Source organism: Lepisma saccharinum, chromosome 1, assembly GCF_977018435.1.
Source record: "Lepisma saccharinum chromosome 1, izLepSacc3.1, whole genome shotgun sequence".
NCBI lineage: Eukaryota > Metazoa > Arthropoda > Insecta > Zygentoma > Lepismatidae > Lepisma > Lepisma saccharinum.
Window position 1 is genome coordinate 171,325,015 of NC_139229.1, and position 26,552 is coordinate 171,351,566.

Consider the following 26,552-nt stretch of genomic DNA (forward strand, 5'->3'; position numbering starts at 1 on the left):
ATTTTTTTTTTGTTCAAATCGTTTCCTCCTGAGAATGCTGTGTAGCATAATATTAAGGAGAGTCTCATAACTCCGCCGCACAAGGAGATTGGGTAGTTACAGTGACGTAGTGATCCGTGATCCATCGGCGAGCACCAGAAAGGAACGTCACAAGGTAAGCAACACATAATAGAATGTATATTCAGTGCATTATGAGACAAGTGACAAAAATGGTTAAGAAAACAGGGATATAAGTAGTAGTAATACAAGCTCCAAGCTCTCCGACGACTGTGTTTATCTATGCACCGGATATACATGTAATGTAATAGTTTGCAACTATGAACAGGACAGTATATTCGCTACTGATTCATAATTAGATTGTTACTGTGGTTTACGTGTTTTAGCCGTAATGTAACAACGTTAACCTCGGATACTTCCGTTATCAGCTCAAAAGTGCCACAAGGCATCTGGACACAAACCTGTAGATACCAATCTTGCAACGAGATTAGCAAATATTTGACATGTAACTGGGCGCAAACAGCCACATGTAAGCTGTAAGTCCAATAAAATGTATTGTTGTTGATATTTGACATGTAGGCTGAGACAAAATCCGAAATTGACACTTCATTTTGAATACGTTTTTACCATTTCTCATATCGTTGGTTCACTTCCCCTTTCCCCTGAGATGACTGCTGACCTTCTGGCTGGTAGGCTGTGATGTTCGGTCTGCTGGACGCGTTTCTCGCTTCGTTTTACACTTAATCACGTCATTGGTAGTTTGTAAATTTTCACAAAATTTGTGTGTCCCTTGCAACTCTGCCGTGCGCTGTTTCGCCGCAGGAAATGCCGTCAACGATACGATCAAATGTTGTGTTGGGTTGCCAGCATCGAGGCGGCAAAACGGTCTTTTTTGAACATCTGTAGCGCCGAAATGATGCACCAACGAGAAAAATGTTACTGAGAAAAGTTGTTTGTTTTGATGTCCTCTATACGGATCTGTGGTCCGTGGGCGCCATTAAAATGTCACCCTGTATATCTTCAAGACAATTGACGGCCCCAGTGGCGGAGTGGTTAGAACATCGGGCTACGACGCCAGGGGTTCCGGGTTCGAATCCCGGCATTGACATGGATGTTTGCGAGTTCATCATATCATCATTCATTCCCATCTTCGCAAAATAGCCAAAAGTGGTAGAAAAAGCGAAGTAAAATCAAGCAAATCAATCAAGACAAAAATTATGCCCTTGTAGCTTTCTGTTATATTTTTCCTTAAAACTTGACATATACGTAAAGAATGATTTCAAATGTATGTACATACGGCTTACGTTATTAATAGTTTTCACTGAAATTTAGCTCTTATGGATTAAAACAGTTATAATTTCGAACAAAGAACACATATTTGCAATATCAACAATAAAGTAATTTGCTTTCATCAAAGTCACAAATATCATAAATACAAATAGGTAATTAGGTCCACCATAAAAATGTCATAACTTTTAAAATGCGCATTACTGATTTATGAATGAAATATTTCATAAAAAACTAAACAATGACTAATAATTGATACGATTCAGATCGTATCATATATTGCCCAAGTGTAAAGCATGGTATCTTAAAGTAACCTTAAATTAAGTTTTAAGTAAGTGTTCCCCTGTGCTTAGCACCACGCCATGAAGGCGTATAGGGGGTGTGGGGGTAACGCCCCACACTTTCTTGATCCGGTCGTGAGTGGGGGTGATGTGATCAGCATCACTCCCCTGACCGCCTTTACCCCCCAGGGTTTCCCCCAGGTACCCATGTTATTCGACGCTGGGTGGGCGCCGGGGCCGCTTCCATCGTTAGAAAGTTGGCCGCGGTGGCTCAGTCGGTAACGCGTCTGACTACCATGCTAAAGTAACCTTAAATGCGCACACTAATTGAAAATCAAACGAATTTCTATGTGACTACAGTTATTTATATCAAGTAGAAGAAAAGTATATATTTCTCTACTAGATAGCAGTTCATATCCAGGTACGAGAGTAAAATATATTTCGAAACTGCCATTCTGAGCACTGCTGCATGTAAACAATGGTATCTACAGTAGATACCACGTTTTACATGAAATAGAATATACGTGGCTATGCACAGTTTTGCTCACATCTGCAATGGTAACCTCTTCATTCTACTCATTATTTTTAGGTGGTAGATATTCCGGGTCTTTATGTGAATCATATATACTTTCTAACTTGTTCTCATCATTGCTGTGGCCTAAATATTCGGAAACTTTCTGAGACACGCTGCATCTCAGTAACCGCCGTTTCGGCGCCATCTTTGCTACTTACCATACTTTACATGAAACAACTGGTAGATACCATGACTTCCAACACGTCTAGCTCTGTCATCTGTTCACGAAATGAAACACTTCGAGTACGATTCGACTCCATTTACTCCAAAATGACCAACATGTCACTTACCATGTTTTACACCCGAACCCTTCATTCGTAACCTGCGAGAAAGCGACATTAATCAAGCGGAAAATAAGGTATCCAGTTTGATCGGACCTCCCGATTCTGACTAACACTCTCCTATATTTGGTTATTTCGTGTCGCTTTTCCTACCTCTTAGGTTAATCGCGACGAAGAAGATGGATGCTAGACTGATGAAATTGTGATGTGACGTCCTTGCCTGGCGAGGAACCTTGGATTTCTGGTTTTGTGGCGCGTTACGCAGAGCATCTCCCCTCCCATGGAGGCTTTAACCAATGAAGGAAGGAACATGAATATAGACACAGGGTTCCACTGAATCTCTACAATCACCTTAAGAGAAGAGTGTCTAAGTCGAACTTATGTTGACATAGGTTACTCGAGACTGAGCCCATAGTTTAATACGGAATCTGAACCTACAGTTGGCATCATCCGGGAATGGAATCAATTCCATTACACTCTTTGATTACAAGGCGACACCGAGATTCACTGCGCTTTGAAGGAGCCCCAACCTTGAGAGGAGATGATATAAAGTGTTCTAACTAACGCTAAGTAGATTTTTGATGTGACACTTCTATTAGTTTCCATCTGTTTCATCCGGAGTCGGTTTAAGTGGGTGACGGGTTAAGGGGAAGTTCCCTGTTTTACCACCAGAGGGACGAATCTGATTTTACTATTATTCGACACAGCCTAAATTAACGCAAAGAGATAGACAAGCAGTGGCACTAACTTCTCAAAAACATGGGAATGGCTGCAATTTTGTTTTATAATTTTATGCAATAATATTTGCCATACGTAGGCTGAGTATATGTTCTAAATTCCATTTTTTGTCTCTAGGTTAGAAAATGTAGGCTTTTACGTTTAAAAAACGGATTCAAGCCACTTCTAAGAGGAATATATTAATTTTGTAGTGGCTGGTTTTTCCTCCTATTTTAGTAATGTCGATTTTAAAGAAAACTCTTTTCAAATGGTTGATTTGGTGTTTAAAGTCCACTTTATGCACAGTAAGGCTAATCGGGACTGGACCTACAGTTTAAAGTGGGATTCAAGCCACTATGTGCCTCTACCGGGTATCGAACCCCGAAGCCCTTGATTACAAGGCGACAACGCTACCACTGCGCCATCGGGGAGGCCCATAACTCGTTTTGAGTTTCTAAAATGATAAAATTATGAAAATTAGTTAAATAGCTATACATTTAGCCTTCCTGATGGCGCAGTGGCAGCGTCGTCGCATTGCAATTAAGGGGACATGGGTTCGATACCCGGTGGAGGCACACGTGGTGCGAGGCACACTTTCAACTGTAGGTCCCGTCCCGATTAGCCTTTCTGTGCATAAAGTAGACTTAAAACAACAGTTCAACATTCATTCTATACATTCAGGTTGGATTTCGAAATAATTTTCTTTCTTCTAACAGGGTAGTCAATTTTATCACTGAGCCATCACATGGTGCATCTGTTTGTAAGAGCCATCAGAGCGCCCTTTAGCCGAGGGCAATTGCATCTGCAACAACTAATTTGATTGACAGATTGCATCACATCGATTTACATATCCACTAAATTCATTATGAGGTTGAATGTGACGTATGAAGCATGTGTTGCTGGATGTACAAGAATTTAGTGGAGAGAACGGACTGTACACCCTAAAAATGCCTTTCTTTGGATACAGAAAATGTAGACTATTGAGTTTAAAATCCGTTTGAGGTTATTTCTGAAAAGAATGCACTATTTCTATTTTTTATGTCTATTGTTACCTATTCTACTCATATGTGCCTCTTTTGATGTGGTTTTTGAGTGCCTAATCCGGGAAAATGAATAAAAACCAAATGTTCATCAATTGTATGGCCTATTTTCTACTTTTTGTGTGCCTTTTGCCTGATAATTTGAGTTTTCATTATTTCCTGTCGAATCTCTTCCTGGTTACAAATCTTTATCTGTAGCTAATAAAAGACACACTGTAGTGTTCGAGAAAAAGAGCTTAAGTCAAAAAATGAAATTTTACAGCAGGCAGTTATTTTGTTTAGTTTTTATAATAGTAAACATTACAGGCATGATGTAGATGTTGGATCATCATTGATAAGAATCTTTACAAATGTCCAATATACATTTATATTTATAATTATTTTTGTTTAATTGGTTCAGTGTGACTTACATGAAAGCAACAAAAAATCGCAGTTTGTAACTTAAGTGCTTTTCCCCCAACACCCCATATACTGGAGTTATTATACATTATTATGAAATAATATTTTGATAACACCCGGTCAGTAATTTGTGAGATTTATCTAAGCGCATAATGATGAAACATTGTTTCTTAAGCACGGGGAATTTACTTATAAAATAAAATTTAATAACAGGCAATCATTGATTGGGCTCGAGCCCCACAGGCCATTGTAAGTTGCGCCACTGTCAACAAGCAACGTACAATAACCCAAAAAACGACCTATAAATAGGCCAAGCCAGTTTTTTTTAAAATCTCTGCGGATGCTGACGTGAAAAAGGGCCTCTCCGATGTCATGGTGTCGCTTCGTAACCCAAGGCGATAGTGTGGTAACATTTCGGCTTGTAATCAAGAGGTTACAGGTTAGATACCTAGTGGAGGCACAACTGGTTCGGATTCAGTTTAAACTGTAGGTCCAGTCTCGATTAGCCTTAATGTGTACAAAGTTGACTTAAAACCGTAGTAGTTAGAATCCCATTTTTAGCTGTAGGTCCAGTCCCGACTAGCATATTCGTGCATAAAGTGGACTTTTAAACAAACTTAGGCTTTGAATTATGCAAGTTATATCTTCTGGTACTGACAAAACATTGTGAGCGCATAAAATGCATTTTGGACGAAGTAGAAGCTAAAAGATCATTTCAGCGCGAATATATTTTCGTAATAAAATCGTCAAAACTAATATGCGAAAACAAGTTTTTGAACGTTTCACTGAGTAACTTCAATTACACCAGTTTGCCCCGAGCCTGTTCTGAATGACGTTTGGCCTCGTGTGTTTTTTCAGAGCACTGGAGCAGATCGAACGCCAATTAATGCAGTGGTGCCGAATGCATTAATTTGGCGGAACTTTAGGAATATCGTTTGTGACTGCCCTGGATGTGAAAACTGTGGGTCGTTCTACGGATCACTGTTTGGATGGTAACGTAAAGCAATACGGTTATAACGCGATTGCGTTTCCATATTCCCACCCAACCCCCTTTTCAATATGTATTCAGAGAGAGCATTTTATTTTCGCTCTTTCGAAAGTCAATTGTGGGCGGACAAGTCGAAATTCGAATAGTTACGCAAAGTTTTTCCGGAACTTTTAGTATTTGCTCTTTGTTGAATATTGTGGGTAAAGACAAGTCATACAAAATTATAGTAAAACTGTATTTTGGTTATTACACTTTGCTATTTTACTCCTATACCTTAATAGCGACTGTGAAGGATGAGCACTGAATTGTTGAAAGAGGTGAACGAACAAACACACTGAATTCGAACCTGGGACGCCTGTCTTCGTAGAGCGCTACAATAACCATTGCACTAAGGAGGCTGGTTAACGAGAGTAAATCATGTGATTCAAAATAAGGAGATGCATTATCTCCATTGATCTTTAATTTTGCCTTAGAATATGCTGTTAGGAAAAACTAATGAAGGACAAAAATTCAACGGAGTGACTCTGTTGTTAGCATATGCAGATGATATTAGATTTACTAGGGGATGATGTAAATACAATTAAGAATGATGCTAAAGTATGTTTCAAAGCAGACAAAGAGATAAGTTTGAATGTTAGCTAAGAGTAAACTAAATATATACTTACAGGCCGAAACCAAATATTAGGTAATAATCAAAATCTAATTATTGATAATTTGTTTGAACCAGTTTCCAAATTCAAGTGAACAAATGAAAATTATATTAGAGAGGCTTAATTCATGAAATGTGTGTTACTTTTATCTTCATAAACTTTTATCTTCTCGTATAATGTCTAAGAAACTAAAAGTTAAAATATACGAAACGGTAATTTTGACTGTAGTATTATTTGGATGCGAAACTTTGTCCCTTACATTGAAAGAGGAATATAAATTAAGAGTATTTGAAAATAAAATCCTTAGAAAAATATTGGACCTAAAAGGGATGAAGAGACAGGTGAGTGGACAAGGTTAGATAATTTAGAACTGCTTAATTTGTATTCATGTCCAGATGTTATTAGAATGATTAAATCAAGAAGACTTAGGTGGGCAAGCCATGTGACACGAATGGGAGAGGAAAGAAGAGCTGACAGGATTCTTGTTGGGAAACTTGATGGTAAGAAACCAGTAGGAAGGCCAAAACGAAGATAGAGGGATAACGTTGAGATGGACCTAAAGGAAATCGGTAAGGATGGAAAAGAGTATATAGATCTTGCTCAAGATAGGGACAGATGGAAGGCTTGTGTTGCTGCAGCCATGAACCTTCGGGTATAAGAAGGCTAGAGAGTTAGTTATTTATTCCTAAATAAATAAATGTATATAATTAATAAATATAAACAAAGTAATTCATGAATTCAGTAATAAAAATATATTTAATAATTATATAATTATTCTGGCTTTATTGGAATATCAGTTTTCTTTTAACTAGTTCAATTTACTATATTTACTTTTATAGTTATTTAATAAATTATATGTCAAGTAATTATAATTAATGTTAACATATTTTTAATGTATTAATTTTAGTTTATTCTAAATAATTGCATGCGCGCGCACACATACACGCATAAACGTTAAGAAGAGTTTGGCTTCTCCCTGTAACGTTGTCGCCTTATGAAGGGGTCAGTACCCGTGTTTAATACACAGTGGACGTACATCACAAAGAAACTTATTACAATACGTTTATCTGTGACGCGCATAGTTGTTCGGAATCCTCTTTAAACTGGGAATTTGGTAGTCCAAAGTATTATAGAAAAAACTAAATAGCTAAAAACATTTCTCCACATGCCTTATTTTCGTCCTCTAGTGATGACTTACTTGTGTGTGAAATGTTAACTTGATGGATGCATATTTGGAGGTCACCCCATTGTACACATTTTTCCTTCCTTTCAGGATAGGTTCCAGAATTATTGTGGAAAAATCGAAGTAATTCAAAACATTTTCCACAGGTTATTTTTGTCCTGTCGAGCCGACTTACCCGTGTGTGGAATATTAACTTAATTGATGGATTCTTGAAGCTCGTACTGTTATACACATCTTTATAAGTATTATAACAATCGATTATGTCATCGTCTACTAGTGTGAGAATTTCGCCAGATAAATGCATCTAACGTTCAGAAAGTTGAATCAAGAGATGGCAAATTCTTTTCCACATGCTCCTGATATCCATAAACCAAGGGATGATTATAAAGGAGTTCCGTTTCTCTATCTTTTGTTTCTTGGAGGAAGAAATTGAAATGAGTCGTTTCGAGTTACTGGCGCGAGTCGTCGTGCTCTGTGGATGAGTCTGTTCGTTTGAGTTTTTGTTTTGAGTACACTTTTTGCACAGAAAGGCTAATCGAGACTGTACCTACAGTTTAAAGTGGGATCCGAAGCACTATGTACCTCCACCAGGTATCGAACAAGTGACCTCAGAGGATGTTATCACCACGCCATCGGGGAGGTCCCTCTGTAGATGAGCAACTGTATCTATGCTGGAGATATTCCTATTTCGGCATCAATTGGTGTTGGTCCCACAGGAAATCAGGAAGATAACTGATTTAGCTTTGTTTGTGAGCTTGGTCTACACAAACAGTGGAATGAAGCTCCTCTTGGAATTCGACCCACCTTGAAAGATATCCCATTTCTGTCTGTCCTCTAGACTTATACGAATCGGATTGTGGCTATCATCACTTACGCAGCATTTTGCAGATACCTTTGGTTTATTTCGGAACACCTGGATGCGCTTCTTTGACGTTCGATTGACCACGGAAAGAAAGGAGAATATGGTTCAGAATTTGCAACATCCAAGATCTTCGATCCCCGTTTCGCGTCTACAGATCACAGATGAAGCAGACAATCTTAAGTTAGCGAACCTTATTTATTTATTTATTTATTCAATAGAACACACCAGGATAAATCCTAATTACAGTGTTCAGACAGTACAAGATCATCATACAATGTGAGTAACTTCTTAATAATTCTTATTGATAGTTGACAAATATACAGGGTGTCATTTTAATGGCGCCCACGGACCACAGATTCGTGTAGAGGACATCAAAACAAACAACTTTTCTCAGTAACATTTTTCACGTTGGTGCGTCAATTCGACGCTACAGCCGTTCAAAAAAGACCGTTTTGCCGCCTGGATGCTGGCAACCCAACACAACATTTGATCGTATCGGTGACGTCATTTCCTGCGGTGAAACAGCGCACGGTAGGGTTGCAAGTAACACACACATTTTGTGAAAAATGATAAACTACCAACCACATTATTAGCTGTAAAACGAAGCGAGAAACGCGTCCAGTAAACCGAACACCATAGTCTACCAGCCAGAAGATCAGCAGTCATCTCAGGGGAAGGGGGAAGTGAACCAACGATATGAGAAATGGTAAAAATGTATTCAAAATGAAGAGTCAATATCGGATTTTGTCTCAGCCTACATGTCAAATATCAACAACAATAACTTTTATTGTACTTACAACTTACATGTGGCTGTTTACGCCCAGCTACATGTCAATTATATTTGCAAATCTCGTTACAAGGTTGATATCTACAGGTTTGTGTCCAGATGCCTTGTGGTACTTTGTTCTGATAACGAAAGTATCTGAGGTTCACGTTTTTAAATTACGACTAAAACACGTGCAACCACAGTAACAATCTAATGATGAATTAGTAGCGAATATACTGCCCTGTTCAGAGTTGCAAACTATTACATGTGTATCCGATGCGTAGATAAACACAGTCATCGGAGAGTTTGTTTTACTACTACTTATATCCCTGTATTGTCAACCATTTTTGCCACTTGCCTCATAATGCCTTGAATATACATTATATTATGTGTTGCTTACCTTTGGAATTTTGAGTTCTTTCATTTCTATTTTGTCATCTGTTCAGTGGGTCACAGACAACTAGTATCAGAAGGACGAAGTTGATAGATTAAATTGTAGATGCCAACTTTGTAACTAGATTTCCAAATATTTGACATGTAAGCTGAGACAGAATTCGATATGACCACTTCCACTTGAATTCTATTTTCTTTCTACCATTTTTCGTATCGTTTGTTTACTTCCTGTTAGTTTACAGAACGTGTTTTCTCGTTTTGTTTTACGGTACATAATGTGGCTGATTGTAGCTATGTCATTTTTCACAGAATATGTGTGTTCCTGGCAACCCTGTAACGCATCGCTTCACGACGGGATATGACGTCACAAATGCAATCAAATGTTGTGTGTGGTTGCCAGCATTCAGGCGGCAAAACGGGCTTTTTTGAACGACTGTAGCGCCAAAACGACGCTCCAACGAGAAAAATGTTACTGAGAAAAGTTGTTTGTTTTGATGTCCTCTATACGTTTCCGTGGTCCGTGGGCGCCATTAAAATGACACCCTGTATATACACACATGTATATACATCATACATGATAATCATATCAATACAGATTTGAATACTGGTTATACATTGATTATGTCACCTACATATTTTATTGCTTTCTTGAATTCCGCGAAGGTCATTCTAAATACATCAATATTTGGATCAGTTGCACATAGTTTGTTGTAGAGGTCACACATACTCCGAATAGGCGATTGTTTCATTACATTGGTTTTGAGGGTTTTGCAGTGAAACAAGCCAGTCTTTGGTCGTGTTTTGACGCTGGGAACTCTGAATTGTATTTGTTCGAGTATTCGTGGCAATTGGATTTTGTTGTTGATGGTTTTGTACAGGAGGCAAAGTAACCGCGCGTTTCTTCTGGCATTGACGGAAACCATGTTAACTTGTTTATCCAAGGATTGATATTGTTCATTGCGAGTATATATGCCAGTTTCCTTAAAAAATACGTATTTTATGAATTTTGATTGTATTATTTCTACTTTATGGCTATATTTTTTGCTTACAGGGTTCCATATTTCGGCAGCGTATTCCAGTTTCGATCGGACCAGTGCGTTGTATAGTGTTTTTAGAGTATCCTGTCTCTTGAAATCCCGACAGAAAGAAAATCTTTATTCTTTGTTGTATTGATGGAAAAAGGTAAAACAAAATCTCTAACATTTCTGCAAAAACATCCAAAGCAATAGACATCCAAGGAATAATTATTATTTGTAATCAAATGTTTTTCGGCTTATCTTATATCTAGTTATTAGAGAATTATATTTAATGTTGCTTTCATTTTAGTATTTTTTATTTTAATTTGTATTATAATATTGGTGTTTAGTTATGACTTTGGGATGTGCTTCTATTTAATATATTAATTATCTTCTAATATATAAAAATGGATGTATGTGTGCGTGTGTGTGTGTGTGTGTGTGTGTGTGTGTGTGTGTGTGTTTGTTCCAGCATAACTCGTGTGTATGTTTGTTCCAGCATAACTCTCGAACACCTGAAGGGATTTCAACCAAATTTGGTACGCGTATTACTTTGAACCTGGGAATAAATACTGTTGGGGTAAGACACCCCTGACACCCCTAGGAGTGAGGATGGGAAGGGGTGACATTTAAAAATAATCGAAAACGACCTATATTAGTGTGGAATCCATTGTTCTCGGGGTCGCTAAGATGAATCGTGACACTTCCAATTCCGTTCAACTTCAAGACCCCTTTGGCACCCCTATGGGTGGGGGTGGGAAGGGGTGACATGTAAAAATAATCGAAAACGACCGATATTAGTGTGTAATTTATACTTTTCGGGGTAGCTAAGATTTATAGTGACACTCCCAATGCCGCTCAACTCCAAGTGCATCACTTATCGGGATGGTGGGTGAGAGGGGTTGAAAAATAAAATGTCAAAAATGACTTATGATAGATTAGTGTGAATCCATAGCTTTCGGAGTCGCTAAGCTAATTGGTGACATTCACGATGAAAAAACTTGGTACACATTTGACTTACATTCTGAAAATAAATACTGTGGGGGTAAGACACCCGTGGCACCTTTAGGGGTGGGGTGGGGTGGGAAGGGGTGACATGTAAAAATAATCGCAATCGACCGATATTAGTGTGGAATCCATAATTGTGGGGGTCGGTAAGATGAATAGTGACACTCCCAATGCCGTTCAACTCCAAGTTCATTTTACACTATGGATAGATTTCAATATATTTCTGTCTAATAGAAGATTGGGATAAATAAATAGCCGGACAACACCGGGCTATCAGCTAGTAACTTCATAATAAAATGTTATATTTATTGGTTTGGAGATTGCTCTTTTTTGTAATTTTGTTATAATTTGTTTTTAATAAAAATGTATTTTAGTTTTATTTATTTACCTAATTATCTATTTTAATGGGTTTTTGTTCCGAAATTATGATTGTATTAGTATATTTAATTAATTAAAAAGGTACTAGGCAAAAATTTATTCTCACAGATGAAAGTAGTGAATGACACAGCCTAACGAGGCATCGTTCTAATCAAAAAGTATAATGAAACTCAGATAAGAGATGTAGAAGAGAAATAGTTTGTTACTTCTTGATACAGTAGCGAATTAGAGAAACGTATCCAGTTCCATTCGTAGGTTTCTAAATGTGTACCTCTTAAATAAGAGATACAAACAAGACACAACTTAATTAGATAAAAAATGTAAATTGGGGCTGGTCGATCCTAAATATTGTTTGTTTGAATAAAAATTTGGAATTTTTCTTAGTTGCATGCCAAGGGATAAAAATATCCATGTGAAGAATGGAAACTCGTGTATCTGGATTTGTGGACCACGCATCATGGATCTGTCGAATATTGTGACCTTTAATCCCAGTCAGGGTATGGGCGATCAGCTTTATTTGTTCTTTCACCCGTTTCACCACATCATCACACCGCGAAGAACAACCTGAAAATAAAATGTAAATAATGAAATACAAACAGAAGACAAACTTACCTTTGAAGGTCATGTTCCACATGTTCCTAACGATCGCCGATCCGTTAACGTGGCTGAGGGATGACGTATTGTATTCGGCAAGGGTTTTGTTGAGCGCATGCGCGTAGAGAAGCACAGCGTCGTAGAATGCGGAGACGAACGTGCTGATGGACTTGTTGCCGTAATCGTAGTCCCAATGGCTCCTCGCTTCCCGCTTCACCTCCTCTGAGAAGTTTCGGTAGTCCTCGTTGTCCGGCGTCCGCGCCGTCACCGTCAGCAGCGCCTCGTAAGCCTTGCGCGCCCTCTCGTTATTCTCTTCGGTGTCGTTGGCGTCGTACCAAGGCTGGTACACGGAATTGAAGCTGAAACAACAAGAATCCATCGTTATCCATTGGCTTATAGTTTATACAAAGGTTAACATGGAGATAGTGATTTAGAAGCGGGTTGGGTGAAGAGACCTTTGGCAAAGTTATTTTCGAATGTTTATCTTTCGAAAAACCGCTTTGATATCCCAAATTCTGAAATTTACAATTGCTTAGGATTCCTTCTCAGCCAATTCATTTGTCACGGGTGTTACATTGTGCCTCCATTTATGAAATGTAAGTTAGTGTGGCTTACTTTTGTTTCCCAATTGTAACAGACACTGAAGTAGTACATCAATAATTTCTTGCAGCAAAACTCACACGAACTAAAATACAAAATGTGTTACATAAATTGAAGTAAATATGCTGCCACGGGCGTTACTAAATTTGCAAACTGTCTTCGTGTGTGGAAAGCAAGAAATAAAAAATTCTCGTCCCCGAATGAACCAACCTTATGCGTTAAAATGTATACTGTGTTATGCATAAAGATCAAAGTAAATCCTAAATGCTTTCATTTTTGAAAATATACTTAAATTCAATATTAAAAACAAAAATTTCCTGTTACATTTGTTTTGTGATGGGCGTTACAAATATCAAATTCAAGTTCAAAACCTAATAGACACGCTAAAAAGTGAAACAATTTACTCGTTGGAACCTACAATTTGATATCTTCCTACGGTAACAAAAATCGGGTTAATTAGGATTTTTTTCCAATGCACGAGTATTCCCACTTTCATGGATTTACTCTTCTATTCTCTGTCCGTTGTAAGAACAAAATAAAAATGTAAACAAATACACGTAACTTCTGAGAAATTCTGTTGGTTGTTCGAATGGTAGCTGTGCAGGAATGTTGCGCTTAAGCATATGGTGCTTAGGATAAAGCCATACCACTCAACGTAGCTGCTACGTTGAAATCGTTGGATCTTATATTATGAGCTGTACAGTTGGGACCGATGTATTCATGGGCCAAATAACACCAGAGCTAACACATAGGAAAGGAACTATTTTCAGAAGTTTACATTAACTTCGTCCCTGCATTGCATGAAGAATAGATCAAAAGAATGTGCTTTGTCTTCACTGTTGTCTAAATATCCATGACAGAAAATAGGTTTATGATACCGTCCTGTTAGGCTATTCGGAAGATGAGAATGGAGTTATGGAATGGGTGATGGATAATACAATTATACATCCATGCCTTATCAGGGTTCGAATCTGAGATCTTTGGCTTCGTAGCGCTGACCACTTCCTCCAATGAACAACTTCAACATATTACGCGGGTGGTTCTTTAGCCCTATAGGTTCAGCAGCTTCTTGTCTGCGGTCTAAATTTTATTGTGTGGGGGTTTGATAATTATAATTTGAGATTTTAAGGTAAAAGTAGAATGATAATTACTATTAAATAGGCGTACCCTGACACAAACAAATTGAAATTTTTACTTCACGAAGAAACGAGCCCTATTTCTCCAGTGCTAAAGTGAATTATTCAATGTTAACAAAAACCGTAATTAATATCAGTGCCAGGTTGCATGAAATTAAGAATTGGCGCAACACTATCACTTCGTTGCTATAAGTAACCAACGAGAGTATGAATACGTCATTTTTGTGAATTTTAAAAGTTTCTCATACATGTCACTTTCATTAGTGAAAATAAATGACAAAATAATTCAATTGTATCTGCTTCTATCATATTTTAAAGTGTTCATTAAGAGGATGGAAGAAACAACAGCGAGGAAACTATCTTAAATAGGAAATCGACGTGTTGGAATATTTAAACGCGGTATGAGTTCATTTGTTCTACTTTGTTTTTAATTCCATTTTCCACTTTCTGCCAGAAAAGCTAATGAGGATTGGCAGTACAGTTTAAAGTGGGATGCAAACCACTATGTTCCAGCACTGGGTATAGAAATGTATGTGTTGAAAACATATTTATTGCCGCGAAAGGAAAATAAGCCACGCAGTGAAAAATGTGATGAAAATTAACAATTGGTGTTCCTTGTTCTGACATATGTGGTGCTGAAATGTAAATCCAATGAAAGGGGAAGCGAAGGGAATATATGAAGGAAGTCAATGCTAAAAAAATATTTTTAACACAAGAAGCAGCTTTTCATTTTAAATTAAAGCTCAAAAGCACCAGGATTCGTTTTCTTCAGCACTTCCCAAGGAGGATTGTTGCCTAGGCGACAGGAGGTAAAAACTGGCTTTATTGCTCTTTCTTGGAGCATACGAAAGAAAAAGGATTTTGCGAGTATTTTGTTGAGATAAAGGAAGGAAAATCCAAAAGTCGTGCAAAGCCTAATGCTGTATCGCCATGATATAATTCCAACATTGTACTTTTCATTTATTGCGTAAAAAGTTTTGAAATTCAACCAAGTGAACAGAACTCCCAGTTATTATTTTACATCACGACTTTCTTCATAAAATGCTACATCCTGTCTATCTGAATTCACTCTGGGTTGTCTGTACTTAGTTACGCAGGTTGAAGGTGTGTTTTCATTCTGATAAACTTCCAGAACTTTTTAAACCAATTGTATTATGAATGGCGACTGGATTAACGAGTTGGTTGATTATAAAATATCTTCTATGGAAGAGGGCAAACGTAATTAACGTTCTTCCACTTTCATACAAATTGATTCTAGAGTTCTCAGCTAATGATATGTCCATGATTTGAATGTGTTTTAATGTGAATTGAAAGTTAATTTAAGTGCTTCTTCCTTTATTCCAGTCAAAAATGAAGTATTCGCTATATATATATATATATATATATATATATATATATATATATAAAACTCTGTACCTCCAAAATCCGGATTCTCCGATTTTACTATCCGGATTACTTTAATAATATTACTTATTAGACAGTACATATTTCATAAATCCAAAAATTATAGGTGGGCTAAAGCTCTGAAATTTCGTATTTACTTTGCTCCTTTCAATTTCCTATGAATCAACCGTATAGTTTTAAATTATACAAAAACTGTTTTAGAATATATCTTTGTAGAATTCTACAAATCGATGAGTAGTATATACGAAATACTTTTGATTGGCAGTGAAGTATTTGGTGTAGTACAACGCTTGGAATATGATTCCAGTTTTTTTTTAATACTTTTAAGTGTTTCGACCAGCTATCCTTTTGAATTTCACATAACTTCTATTTCGAATCTAAGGTACTAAAATTATATTTATATAAATACTTCCTCTGTTTCTTTGTGACTGTCTTGGAGCGGGGTCTTGACGGGCGTGCCCTGAGGCAAGTGGCCCTATTGTCCCTATAAGGGCTAGTTCTGAGAGCCATACATTTGACATAAGAATGATTGATTCGCAACATATATTATTTTGAGAGTTAATTGCCGGCCCCCGTGGTTAGCGCTGCGACGCCAGGAGTCCCGGGTTCGAATCCTGGCTGGGGCATGGACGTTTGTGATGTCTATTCATCAATTTCATCATATCATCACTCATCCCCATCTTCGCACATTAGCCAAAAGTGGCACAAGAAGCGAAGTAAAATAAATTTCAGAGTTAATTGTTTGCATTACGAGTATTATCGTTTCGTTATTTTAATGGATACTTCGGTGCATATGATGATTGCGAATCTAGTTGATATACGTTGAAGTCTCTTTCGTTTCCGTATCTCATCATTTTTCTTCTAAGAAAGTGAAATAAGAAATGTCATAGGCACGGGTAGAAAATTCCAAATCTACGGCGAGACCTTTTCCTAAGCGTTTCCAAACGCAGCATCCCTAGGGTGAAATAACCTACTGTTCTGAGGCCACTGTTTACTAACCTCCCTCCAAAAGGATCGCGACGCGCATGGTGTCGACATCTATTATGATTTTCGCAAAGTTCACAAAATCCCGCAGGACATTAATCCTACTTTTCACATAATCCCACTTCCCTGGTTATAGCCTGATCCACTTCCGTGTTGAAGCATCCCGAAATGTGATCTCTTTGGAGCACGGGTAGCCTCCTAAGCCACGCAAAGCTATACGTGTGCCTTTGTTTTCTTGAGAAGAGAGACTGCCAGGAAATATATTACCTTGGAGGCTTGCAACCGGAATATTGAAGATGTAACACTAATTGCATGACAGCATGAAATATTAATTGATTTGTCGATCAAATCTCGTATAAGTTCACTTTACACCAGGCTTGAGCAATTTGCTTCTACTTGAGGGCAGCGAACGTTCCACGCGGTGCGAGAAAGGTTGCGGGAAGGGAGCCCTTCTTATTCACGGAACTACCTCCAGTTTCTTCTGCCACTCATACAATATCACACTGCACTGTCATTCACGAAGTGGGTGACGAGAGGTTTCCCACTACACGAACGCTACCGACGAAGCCTTCTGCCTTGCTCACTTCTTCACGCTATAGTACCACTGCTCGCTCTGGGGCCCACTACGGGAGCGGTCTTTCACAAATACTGTGGGTTGACTAGTCTCGCTACTCACATTAACCCGAATTGTAAATCACATTTTAAACTGGGACCCAAACCATAGTGTAATTTTCTTGGACTAGGGATCATACCTGGGACCCCTCATTACAAGAACATGTCGAATTGTTGCTTTAAGTCTACTTTATGCACAGATAGGCTAATCGGGAATGGACCTACAGTTTAAAGTGGGATCCGAACCACTGTGCAATGTGCCTCCATCGGTATCGAACCCGTGACCCCTTTATTACAAGGTTACGTCATCGGGGAGGTCCCTTCAATACAAGATTTATGGATAATATGTATCCATATACGTCAGCACTATGTCTATTATAAAATATATAAAACACTATTCTATTATGTCTTACTTATTGTTTATTGATTTGCTTTGATTTGCTTCGCTTTTGTGCCACTTTTGGGTAATTTGCGAAGATGGGGATGAGTGATGATTATATAATGAAATTGATGGGACACTCCATGCCCAGGCCGGGATTCGAATGTCTTATTACAAGCACCTTACCAACAGAGTAAACATATTACATGTGACGCAAACTATACTAAAGAATATCGTTGACTTCTTTAGCTCATCTCGCAGATACGAATAATTAAAATGAATTTGGCTATATCATTTGCAAAGATATATTCTGTGGGGAATTTCACCATCAACATTGCCCGAATATATCTTACCAGAAGTTTCCACAGCTATTTTAACCAAAATATACCCCTTCCTGAAACTTCGTGGCAACATTCTGTCAAGCGCCCTATTATAGCTGTAACCACATTTCCCCGTGGAAATTTGACCTTCTTGGAAAAATCATCTCCGAGAGCTCCCCTTCTTCTCGTTTTCTGATCAGTTCGTCTCCTCAATTTGAAAAGAAACCGAGGGAGGGCGACAGTAAACATGGTGGTGGATTGGTCCAATCTCCTGGGACCTTGTCCCTTCGTGGCATCATCTCATACGCCGCCGGCGGAGGCCTAAGATCAACAAACGAGATCGGATATAAAACCTGCAATTCCTTTCCTCGGGAACGGACCTTGGTGCGTTCTCGACCTTCCAAGGGGCAGACTGACAACAACATTACGATTCTTGGAACGTCACGTGGCATATATGTCTCATTGCAGGTTGCACTTTAGCTACGTGGAGAAATCAGGATGCGTTGGTTGCATTTGGAAAGTCGCACACCGTAGACTTATTCGAGAGCGTAATTTGGTAAAGTTAACTTCACACTCACACTCGTGTTATTCGTGATATCTAGCCCACTTTGGAATTTCAGATTACCAATTGTCCATTTAGTAAATTAAGTCAACTCAAAATGGCGAACTTCAAGATGGCTAACATTTTGGTAAGATATCGTAAAAAAGGTTTCCTCTTTCCTACATCGTATATCAGGACGTCTGATACGTGTATTCCCATCCTTATTTGTGTCAAACTGATGTTTCCACATTTATGCTACGTGCTTAACATTATATGCTAAGATAGTGTAACTGTTAATGAAACGACTGATTGCTTGAAATTTAAGTGTTGGGTACCTCAGCACTAAGCTATTGGACTCGTTAAAATATATTGGAACAAGCCCTTTATTAAATTAATAACTACATGAATAATAGGTCTTAAAAAAAACTAGTATATTAAAATTCATTATGTGGAAATAAGTTTCATACGTACAGTAAAAGTAATAATATATTTGAGAAGTAAAATCGAAGGCTATAAAGGGGCACTCAGCACATACAAGGATATCACACAGACCATCGCACGATCCCACAGAGAATTATAGCGGCTGTGGGGCAAGACGCCAGAGCCTCATTTGCTTCCAAGATTAGTTATCTGAATATACTATGCTTGAGTGTCTTTAAAAGTCGACTTATCCTCAGACAGGCTAATCGGATGTGGATGTACAGTATAAAATACCGCTGTGTGCTCCCACCGAGTATCAGTGCCGTGCTGTTAGCGCACGTTCTCGTATCGAACACGTGCTCTTAGCGAACACAGTTACTGAAGGATTTGCAGGTGCGTGCTGTTAGCGAACACGCAAACTTGTCCTGTCTTATTTGTCCTTGAAACTGGTCAGCATGCAAGTGTTGCCAGTGATAAGCCAACTTGCGTGAAGAAACACCTCAGTGGCTGGTGCCTCTTGACCTGACTTGACTCACCCCTGATCATTCTTCAATCGGATCTGCCTTGTCGCACAACAGTTTTGCTACCTTGTTTCTGACGTCAGACGAGGAATGCCTACAAGGTTAGGTTAGACCTGTTAAGTTAGGCTTCATTTGCATAAATTCAATGAAAAATTATTATTTAAGCTAAGAGAACTAAACCTAGCTAGCCTAACCTAACAACGTAGGCATTTAGCCTAAAATTAAAAACCTTTCTCACGTGACGTCAGAACAAAAGGTTACTCAAGATTAATATATCAATATTTTAACAAAAACTTTCATGTAGTTAACCTAAATTGTTGAGGATCCTTCATTTAGCTAATTTTAAACACAAAATGATTATAAGGTATTACTGGCAACACTTGCATCTTGACCACTTTCAAGGACAAACAAGACATGGCAAGTATGTGTGTTCGCTAACAGCATGCACCGGCAAATCCTTTCCTTCCCGTGTTCGCTAAGAGCACGTGTTCGCTACGAGCACTTTCGCTACGAGCACGGAATCGCCAGAAGGGCACCTTATACGCACCTTAATGAATCGAGACAGTAATAGAATGAGGCATATCATAAATTTGCTTTCATTTTGATTATTGTTGTTACAATTACTATTGAAATGAAAATTTAGAGGGGGTGCGGATCTGAAAATAACCTCGTAACGCCCTGGCGTCGCCAATGGGATCAAATTTCACGTTTCTAGCAATAAGAGTGAGCTTAAAACTAAAATCACATTACCGTGACCGTTAAGAAAAAGAAGCAACGGATTACAAACAACCAAAACGACTCGCTCACTTCCGTCCATTATTAAGTTATGAGAATCTGAGGTAAGATCCGCGGCGTTCCCCTTAAAAAGTCTCGGGATTTAATCTGGACGCGGTTCCGAAGTTTCCCTCGGTCCAGCGTTCACGAGCACAACACGCGCAACCGAAAACCCATCTCTTGCGGTTGCTTATAGCCATATACCTCCCCCTCATCCCGAGGAGGGCTTCCATTATGGGTTGGAAATTTCTGCGTTAAATCCATCTCGGAGGCAGGATGAAAACCTCCTACGCCATCCTTCTTTCACCCACCAATGGGAGATTGCCCTTGCTTCCATCGGCAGAAATCATATGGCGTGCCTGGTTGTCCACAAACGGCCATATTTTGTCTGTGCAGAAGTGAAAGTGATATATAGAGCCCGGAAGTTCAGGCATTTAAATGGTCAAATTTCATTGAAAAAGGCCAAAAAGGCATTATAATTAAAAATAGGCAGTGGGGTCCCAAATAGGCAAAATAGGCAAAATGAAAAGGCTGTTAAAACATTCGAAACAACATAAGAAACGTATATCCGGAAAAATTTTATCAATATATGTAGTAGATAAAAAGAGGCATTTTGCCGAACGAGGTAATGTGAAAGGTGGATAAAAGTTTTACAGAGAGATGAAAAAGTTCGAGCTGTGATATGGTCCATGTACCTATGCTCTCCAGAAAGTATTGACCCTCCTAATTTACGTATTTTTTTCTCTGTTGAAGATGGTAATTTCAGCCTGTCAGTCTCGATCTCAATATACAGGGTGTACATGATAAACCTCCAGGGTTTCGACGCAATGTTAAAAATCAGAAAATAAAGTTACGACAATCCAGTCTTTTGTTATTTGGTGCCATATACGCTCAAGTTTTTTTTTCTTTATTTAGTTCGCGCGCGTCATGCTAGGCAGCGCTTTTGTAGCTTTTATGAAGATTGCGTCTTCTCAAGAGAGAGCACACGCTGTGGTATGGTTTGCGGAGTCAAAATCAATTGTTACGTTGCAGCGTAAGTTTCGGCGTGCCTTTAACAAAACGCCGCCAACGAACAAGAGCATCAGGGCAAGGCACAGAAGTTTTCTGGAAACGGGGAGTGTGTTGGAAAAGCCAGTGGGAGGAACTTCACTTTTCCAGATCGTTGGATCGGGCAAGCGGGCCTTATCCCCTGGCCACAACGTAGCCCAGATATCACTCCTCTGGACTTCTTCCTCTCGGGGTATGATAAAGACGCAGTTTACGCAACGAAGGTGCCAAACGTGAATGCTTTGCGTGACCGAATTGTTGCTGCCATTGATACCATGGAGGATTCTACTGGCCATGGGTCCAGTCACCAGAGCCTCGTTAGTCTGTAAAATGCAGTGGAGAGTGTACTACGTGAAAGTAAGGTTGGCATTTTGGTGCCTTGAGAAATGGTCAACCCCTTATACCCCCTTAAAGCGGGATTCGAACCGCTATGTGCTTCCACATAGTGCTTCGGATCATAAGGTCCAGGGACTTCTTGATTTCAAGGTGACAATGCTACCACTACGCCAAATAGGAGCTTCTGGGCATTTCAGCCTGACAGTCCGAATTTACGTATATTTTTTTGTGTTGAAGATGGAAGTTTCGTCCCGACTGTCCGAATTTACGTACATTCTGCTGTTGAGAACTGCAGGCTCATATTTCTACATTTGAAGATCTATTAGCAGTTTCAAGTTTGCATTCCTACATTATTTTATTATAATTCACCCACACTATTTTTGTAAGAAGAACATTGTTCGGCATGTGTTAACTTTCCTTCTAGTCCTTGATTGAGAGTAGCAAATACACTTTAAAATATAACGTTAGAACTTGTTAAAATGATCTCCTCATGCACTTAACGGCTCTTAGCAAAGGCATTTCACCATCAAAAGAACAGAACTTCGGAACTTCTTAAGATCAAGACCGAAGATTACACTTTGAAATTAGCATCTCGGCTGGAATTCGCATTTGGTATCCGGAGCCGCACTTTTGAAAGTTTAAGCAGCGCTGCCTCACGGTGTTAAGGAGCTCGTAATTACAGGCAGAGTAGAAATATCCAACAGCACGTCGCAACGTCCTAGGCATTTTTCGTCCACAGTCTGAATAATTCACACCGAAGCGAGAAACTCTTACTTCTTCCTTGCACCAGGCGCGCTTCTAAGCAGATGGGAAACTTTTCCTCGTGCCCTCCGGATGTCGCTAAGAACTCAATTAAATTTACATTACTTGAAGAACGGAGACGGAATGGCTGCCGGCGAAACGGTAGGCTGTTCGCACCTTCTGGAGGGACAGGGCCGAGGATGGAAGTGCGTGACGTTATCAATGCGTTTAATTGCTTTTTTCCAGGCCTGCTCTGGAGGGTTCTGGAGAATTACAAAGTCCGCTTTCATCTTGCTGAAAGTAAAACAGACATTTACTTAAGCGGCATGCACTCACTGTGCTCACAAAAGGGTCTTGCCAAATATTGCATCTGGATGCCTACTGCGAGCTCATACAGGAGAGAGGAAACGTGTTGAAAGAAGTGCCTTCCTGCTTGCTTGTCATATAGAGTGCCTTCGTTTGGTTACTGTGCCGCTATAACGCGGCCCGGCTTACTGGCTGGAAGCACTCCGGTTGTTGGAAACGTAGCCCCTCAACTCAAGCGCATGGCGCATTTGGTAGCTTGCGAAGCTAAGGTTTCGTCAAATTTCTCATCGGTAATAACACTGCGGAACATTGCAATAGAGATAACTCAGATCAACAGCATGTTATCGAGAACAAATTCATGTTGTGGGAACGTGGCACTACACTGTCTGCCGTAACAGTATTTGCTTTCATAGGGTTGAAGTGTCGTGTTGAAGATAGATTAATAGTTCTGTGTAGTTTGCTAGGTGGTATGTTGATAAGTGTTATTAGTGTTGTAACTCCGCAACGGAAGTACGCTCTAGAACAAAGAATTGCTATGTATGCTTCTTATGGGATAACCAAGTGGAGGAGACGAACCAATACGCGCTAAGTAAAGTTCCTCAAGAAATGTAAAAAATGTGTGACAGGACAAGGACATTTTCAACATCATCTATGACAAAAGTAAGTAAGTAAGTACTTTCCTTGTAAATGAGAAATATTTTAATTAAAATAAATCTAGTGCTTGAGTTGAGAGCTTAAGTACAATTTCAATTCCGCCTGCAAGTAGCGTGCTTTTAGTCGCTACACGGGCCACGTTCAAGCGGCACAAAAATCAAATGAAGGCTCTGTATATAAGCGTATATTAAACATAAAAACATACTTTTGTATTTTTACGTCATTTTTCTGCAGCTTATGGATTATCGCGACGACGAGGATAACTAATGATGGAATAGAGTCTATCACCCTACACACTCGTCCAGTGAGGTGGCGTATACTCTATACACATGCACACAAACGCGCGCGAGCGTGCACACACACACACTATATACGAGTATATAGGGTTGGTACGTAACCAGCTGGCAGCAAATGTAATATTAAGGCAAATTTTGTCGTTTGCTATTCGGTAACGGGTCTGACTACAATGCTAAAGGTCCCGGGTTCGAACCCCGGCCTGTGCAAATCCGGACACTTTCCAAACGTTGGAAGCGGCCCTGGCACCCACCCAGCGTCGAATGACATGGGTACCTGGGGGGGGGGGGGGAAGGCGGTCAAGGGCGTGATGCTGATCACATCACCCCCACTCACGACCGGATCAAGAAAGTGTGGGGCGTTACTACCACACCCCCTATACGCCTTCATGGCGTGGTGCTAAGCACAGGGAAGCACTTTACCTTTTTTTTCTTATAGACATTGCCTTTCTCAGGATAGGAATTAACCTGATGCTCGCTGGTGTTTTTCTTGCAATTTACAAATGTCATATAACAAAGGGAATGATCATCCTGATGGACAATGAGCTTACTCATTCCATCCACTGTACTGCTATATTAATCGTGTGTAGAAATAAGACAAAGAAGTAGAAGGTACCGTCTTTGATCTTTAATTCCTTCGTTTACTGTGAGGAAACAAAAAAAACTCACCCAAGTACCGTGCTTTGAACCTGCAACCTCCAGATTACGTCATAACCGTGTTACTGTATCTTGCCTAGTAAAAACGTAGTGGTGATACTTCGTGGAAGGAAGTACAGAATGCCAGAATGTTGTTTTGCATTTTCGGTATATGTCACTTTTTTTTAACCTCTCTTATATGAATGTAAATTCGGAGATCATTTGCCTATTCCTCAGGAAACCACAAAACCCACAGAAATAATATTAATAACGTGAGCCGAATCCTTTCGAAGAGGAGAGGATATACACAACGGTGGGTTCTCTCTTAATATGTGTAGGCGATAGCGCGTCGGATCGATATTCGAAACGTGCGGTTTGAAATATGCAGGCCTTTCACCTCTGCAGGTAGAAAAAAGATCACGTTAAATTACCTGAAAATATATCGGCTGGCAGCGTAGCCATGTTTGTTCAGCAAACACCGAATCTGCAGTTTGGCTCTCTGCGCTAAGTGACGTCGTACCGGGCCGATAATGCCTGCTCTACACGTCAGCCCTTGTTTTCCGCCCCCGAAATGATTTTGCCGGCGTTCTTCAACTGTCCACGGGAATCTATGCAACCAGCATTTCTCTCCGAGGACATATCTAATTTACATGTAGCTTTTTTTTAAGTCGTTTACATCGCTTAAGCAAATTTTTAGGATTTTTGTGACTACGCATGTTCAAGGATGTTGTGCATATCCACCTTTTTGACCCAGCTCTCTCTAAAAAAAAAAAAGTATTTACTGTGGGACTGGCTAAATGTAGGACTAACTATAGGTCTTTTCTACTCTTACAGCGGCCGGTCCTACTTCTGGCATGGGAAGTGGGGAGCGTGAATCACGCCGCAGACCAACCAGACAACAGCAGTGGTACCGAGAGACACGACGCGGCGGGAAGAAGAACTACATGAACCTAGTTCTACTGGCTGCTGCGTTTCTTATCGTGCTGGATTGGTCGCTTCGCCGCTCCCCATTGCCCTTGCCAGCATTAGGATCGGCCGCAGCAACAATATAAAAGACCTTTAGTAACATGTTCGATACTCGGTGTACGCATATGACAGTGGTTCGGATTCGACTTTAATGTAGCCTAAGTCAAGTGGGCTTAAAAATAAAATGTTTTCATTCATATCTCTTGTCTTTATAAACCAAGCACGAGCAACTCACGCGAACTACTGGAGGTCAGCAAGCAGTCAGTACGGTGCACCTCAAGGCCAGTAAGCAGCAGGGCAACGGGGAAGCAGCTTTCCTTGATAGGTAAATAATACTGGCTGATAAGGCGCCCTCCTCTTCTCAGAACAACCTCTTGTTACTTCTGCCATGATTACAATGCCACACTTGCAAATCAGATGAAGAGAGAATTCGCACTGCACGTACGCGACCGTCGAAGCCTCCCATCTCATTCACTCTCATTTCCGACCTCTTGCAACGCTACAGTACCGCTGTTCGATCTGCAATCCACACGTGCACACGAGAGAGCTTTTTCAGGGTTGACTAGGCACCTTCACAGGCAAAATTACTTAGACCAAAGAGGCTAAGTTGATATATTCGCGTATTATTTCGTATCAATCTCCTCTAAATAGAGAATTGTATCAAGCCAGAATTAATAACCCCAATCACCGGCCGTTGCTCTCTCAGGCATTCAAAGAATGTCATGCCAGTAATTAACAAATCGTCCTGGTTTATTGAAGTTAAGGTGCTGATCAACCGGTATTGCAGGGACAATGACCAGGGAGTCGAAAGAAGGAATAGGTTAGACAGCAACGGGTAGTGAGAGATCTTTTGCGTTGTCTTGGAACGAGAAGCAACTAGATACACTGAGCGAGCCAGTGCAGGCTTATTCTAAAGAGCCTTCTGCAGGGAATTCATCATCAGTGATAAACAGATATTATCCTATTTCAACCATGTTTGATCCAGACTTGAAGGTATAAAATCCAAGTGATCATGTATTGCCATTTATGGTTAACCTCTTGCTCCTTACCATCAAGCTCACCATGAGCAGCGAGTTGCTCAATGAATAAGGATGAATGATCAGTGAGCTACATCACCTACGTTCCTAGCAAAACGGTACGATTTGCTCAGTTTCAAAGATAAAATTGTTTTAAATATTTTCTACAGAAAAGAAAATACTGCCAGTGGTCACCTTAAATATGGCTGCACACATACAGGACGTAAAATGTATTTTTAGAGAACTCGTAGCGTCGAAGAGAGGACTTAACGAGCAAAACGTTATGAAGAAAAGTTGTTCGTCTTTATGAATTTGAATTTAAAATTTTGGGTGCGTCAGCACGAAGGCTATTTTGCACTCTTCACAGTATACGGGGTCCAGCCCCTTACCAGAACTAAAATAGCATAACTGTAATGTCGCTCAACTAAAATCTTAAAATTTTCTGGCCGGTG

At 39.6% G+C, this 26,552-nt stretch overlaps 1 protein-coding gene across 2 annotated transcripts in view; it reads right to left on the minus strand.

Moving 5' to 3' along the window:
* LOC146003964 (atrial natriuretic peptide receptor 1) overlaps positions 1–26,552 on the minus strand; it is a 1,164,278-nt gene that overhangs the window by 516,286 nt on the left and 621,440 nt on the right. For both annotated transcript variants that reach the window (XM_083142500.1, XM_083142491.1), the window contains exon 5: positions 12,433–12,773. In XM_083142500.1, coding sequence (XP_082998626.1) covers positions 12,433–12,773 — 341 coding nt within the window. The remainder of the gene's footprint in view (positions 1–12,432; positions 12,774–26,552) is intronic.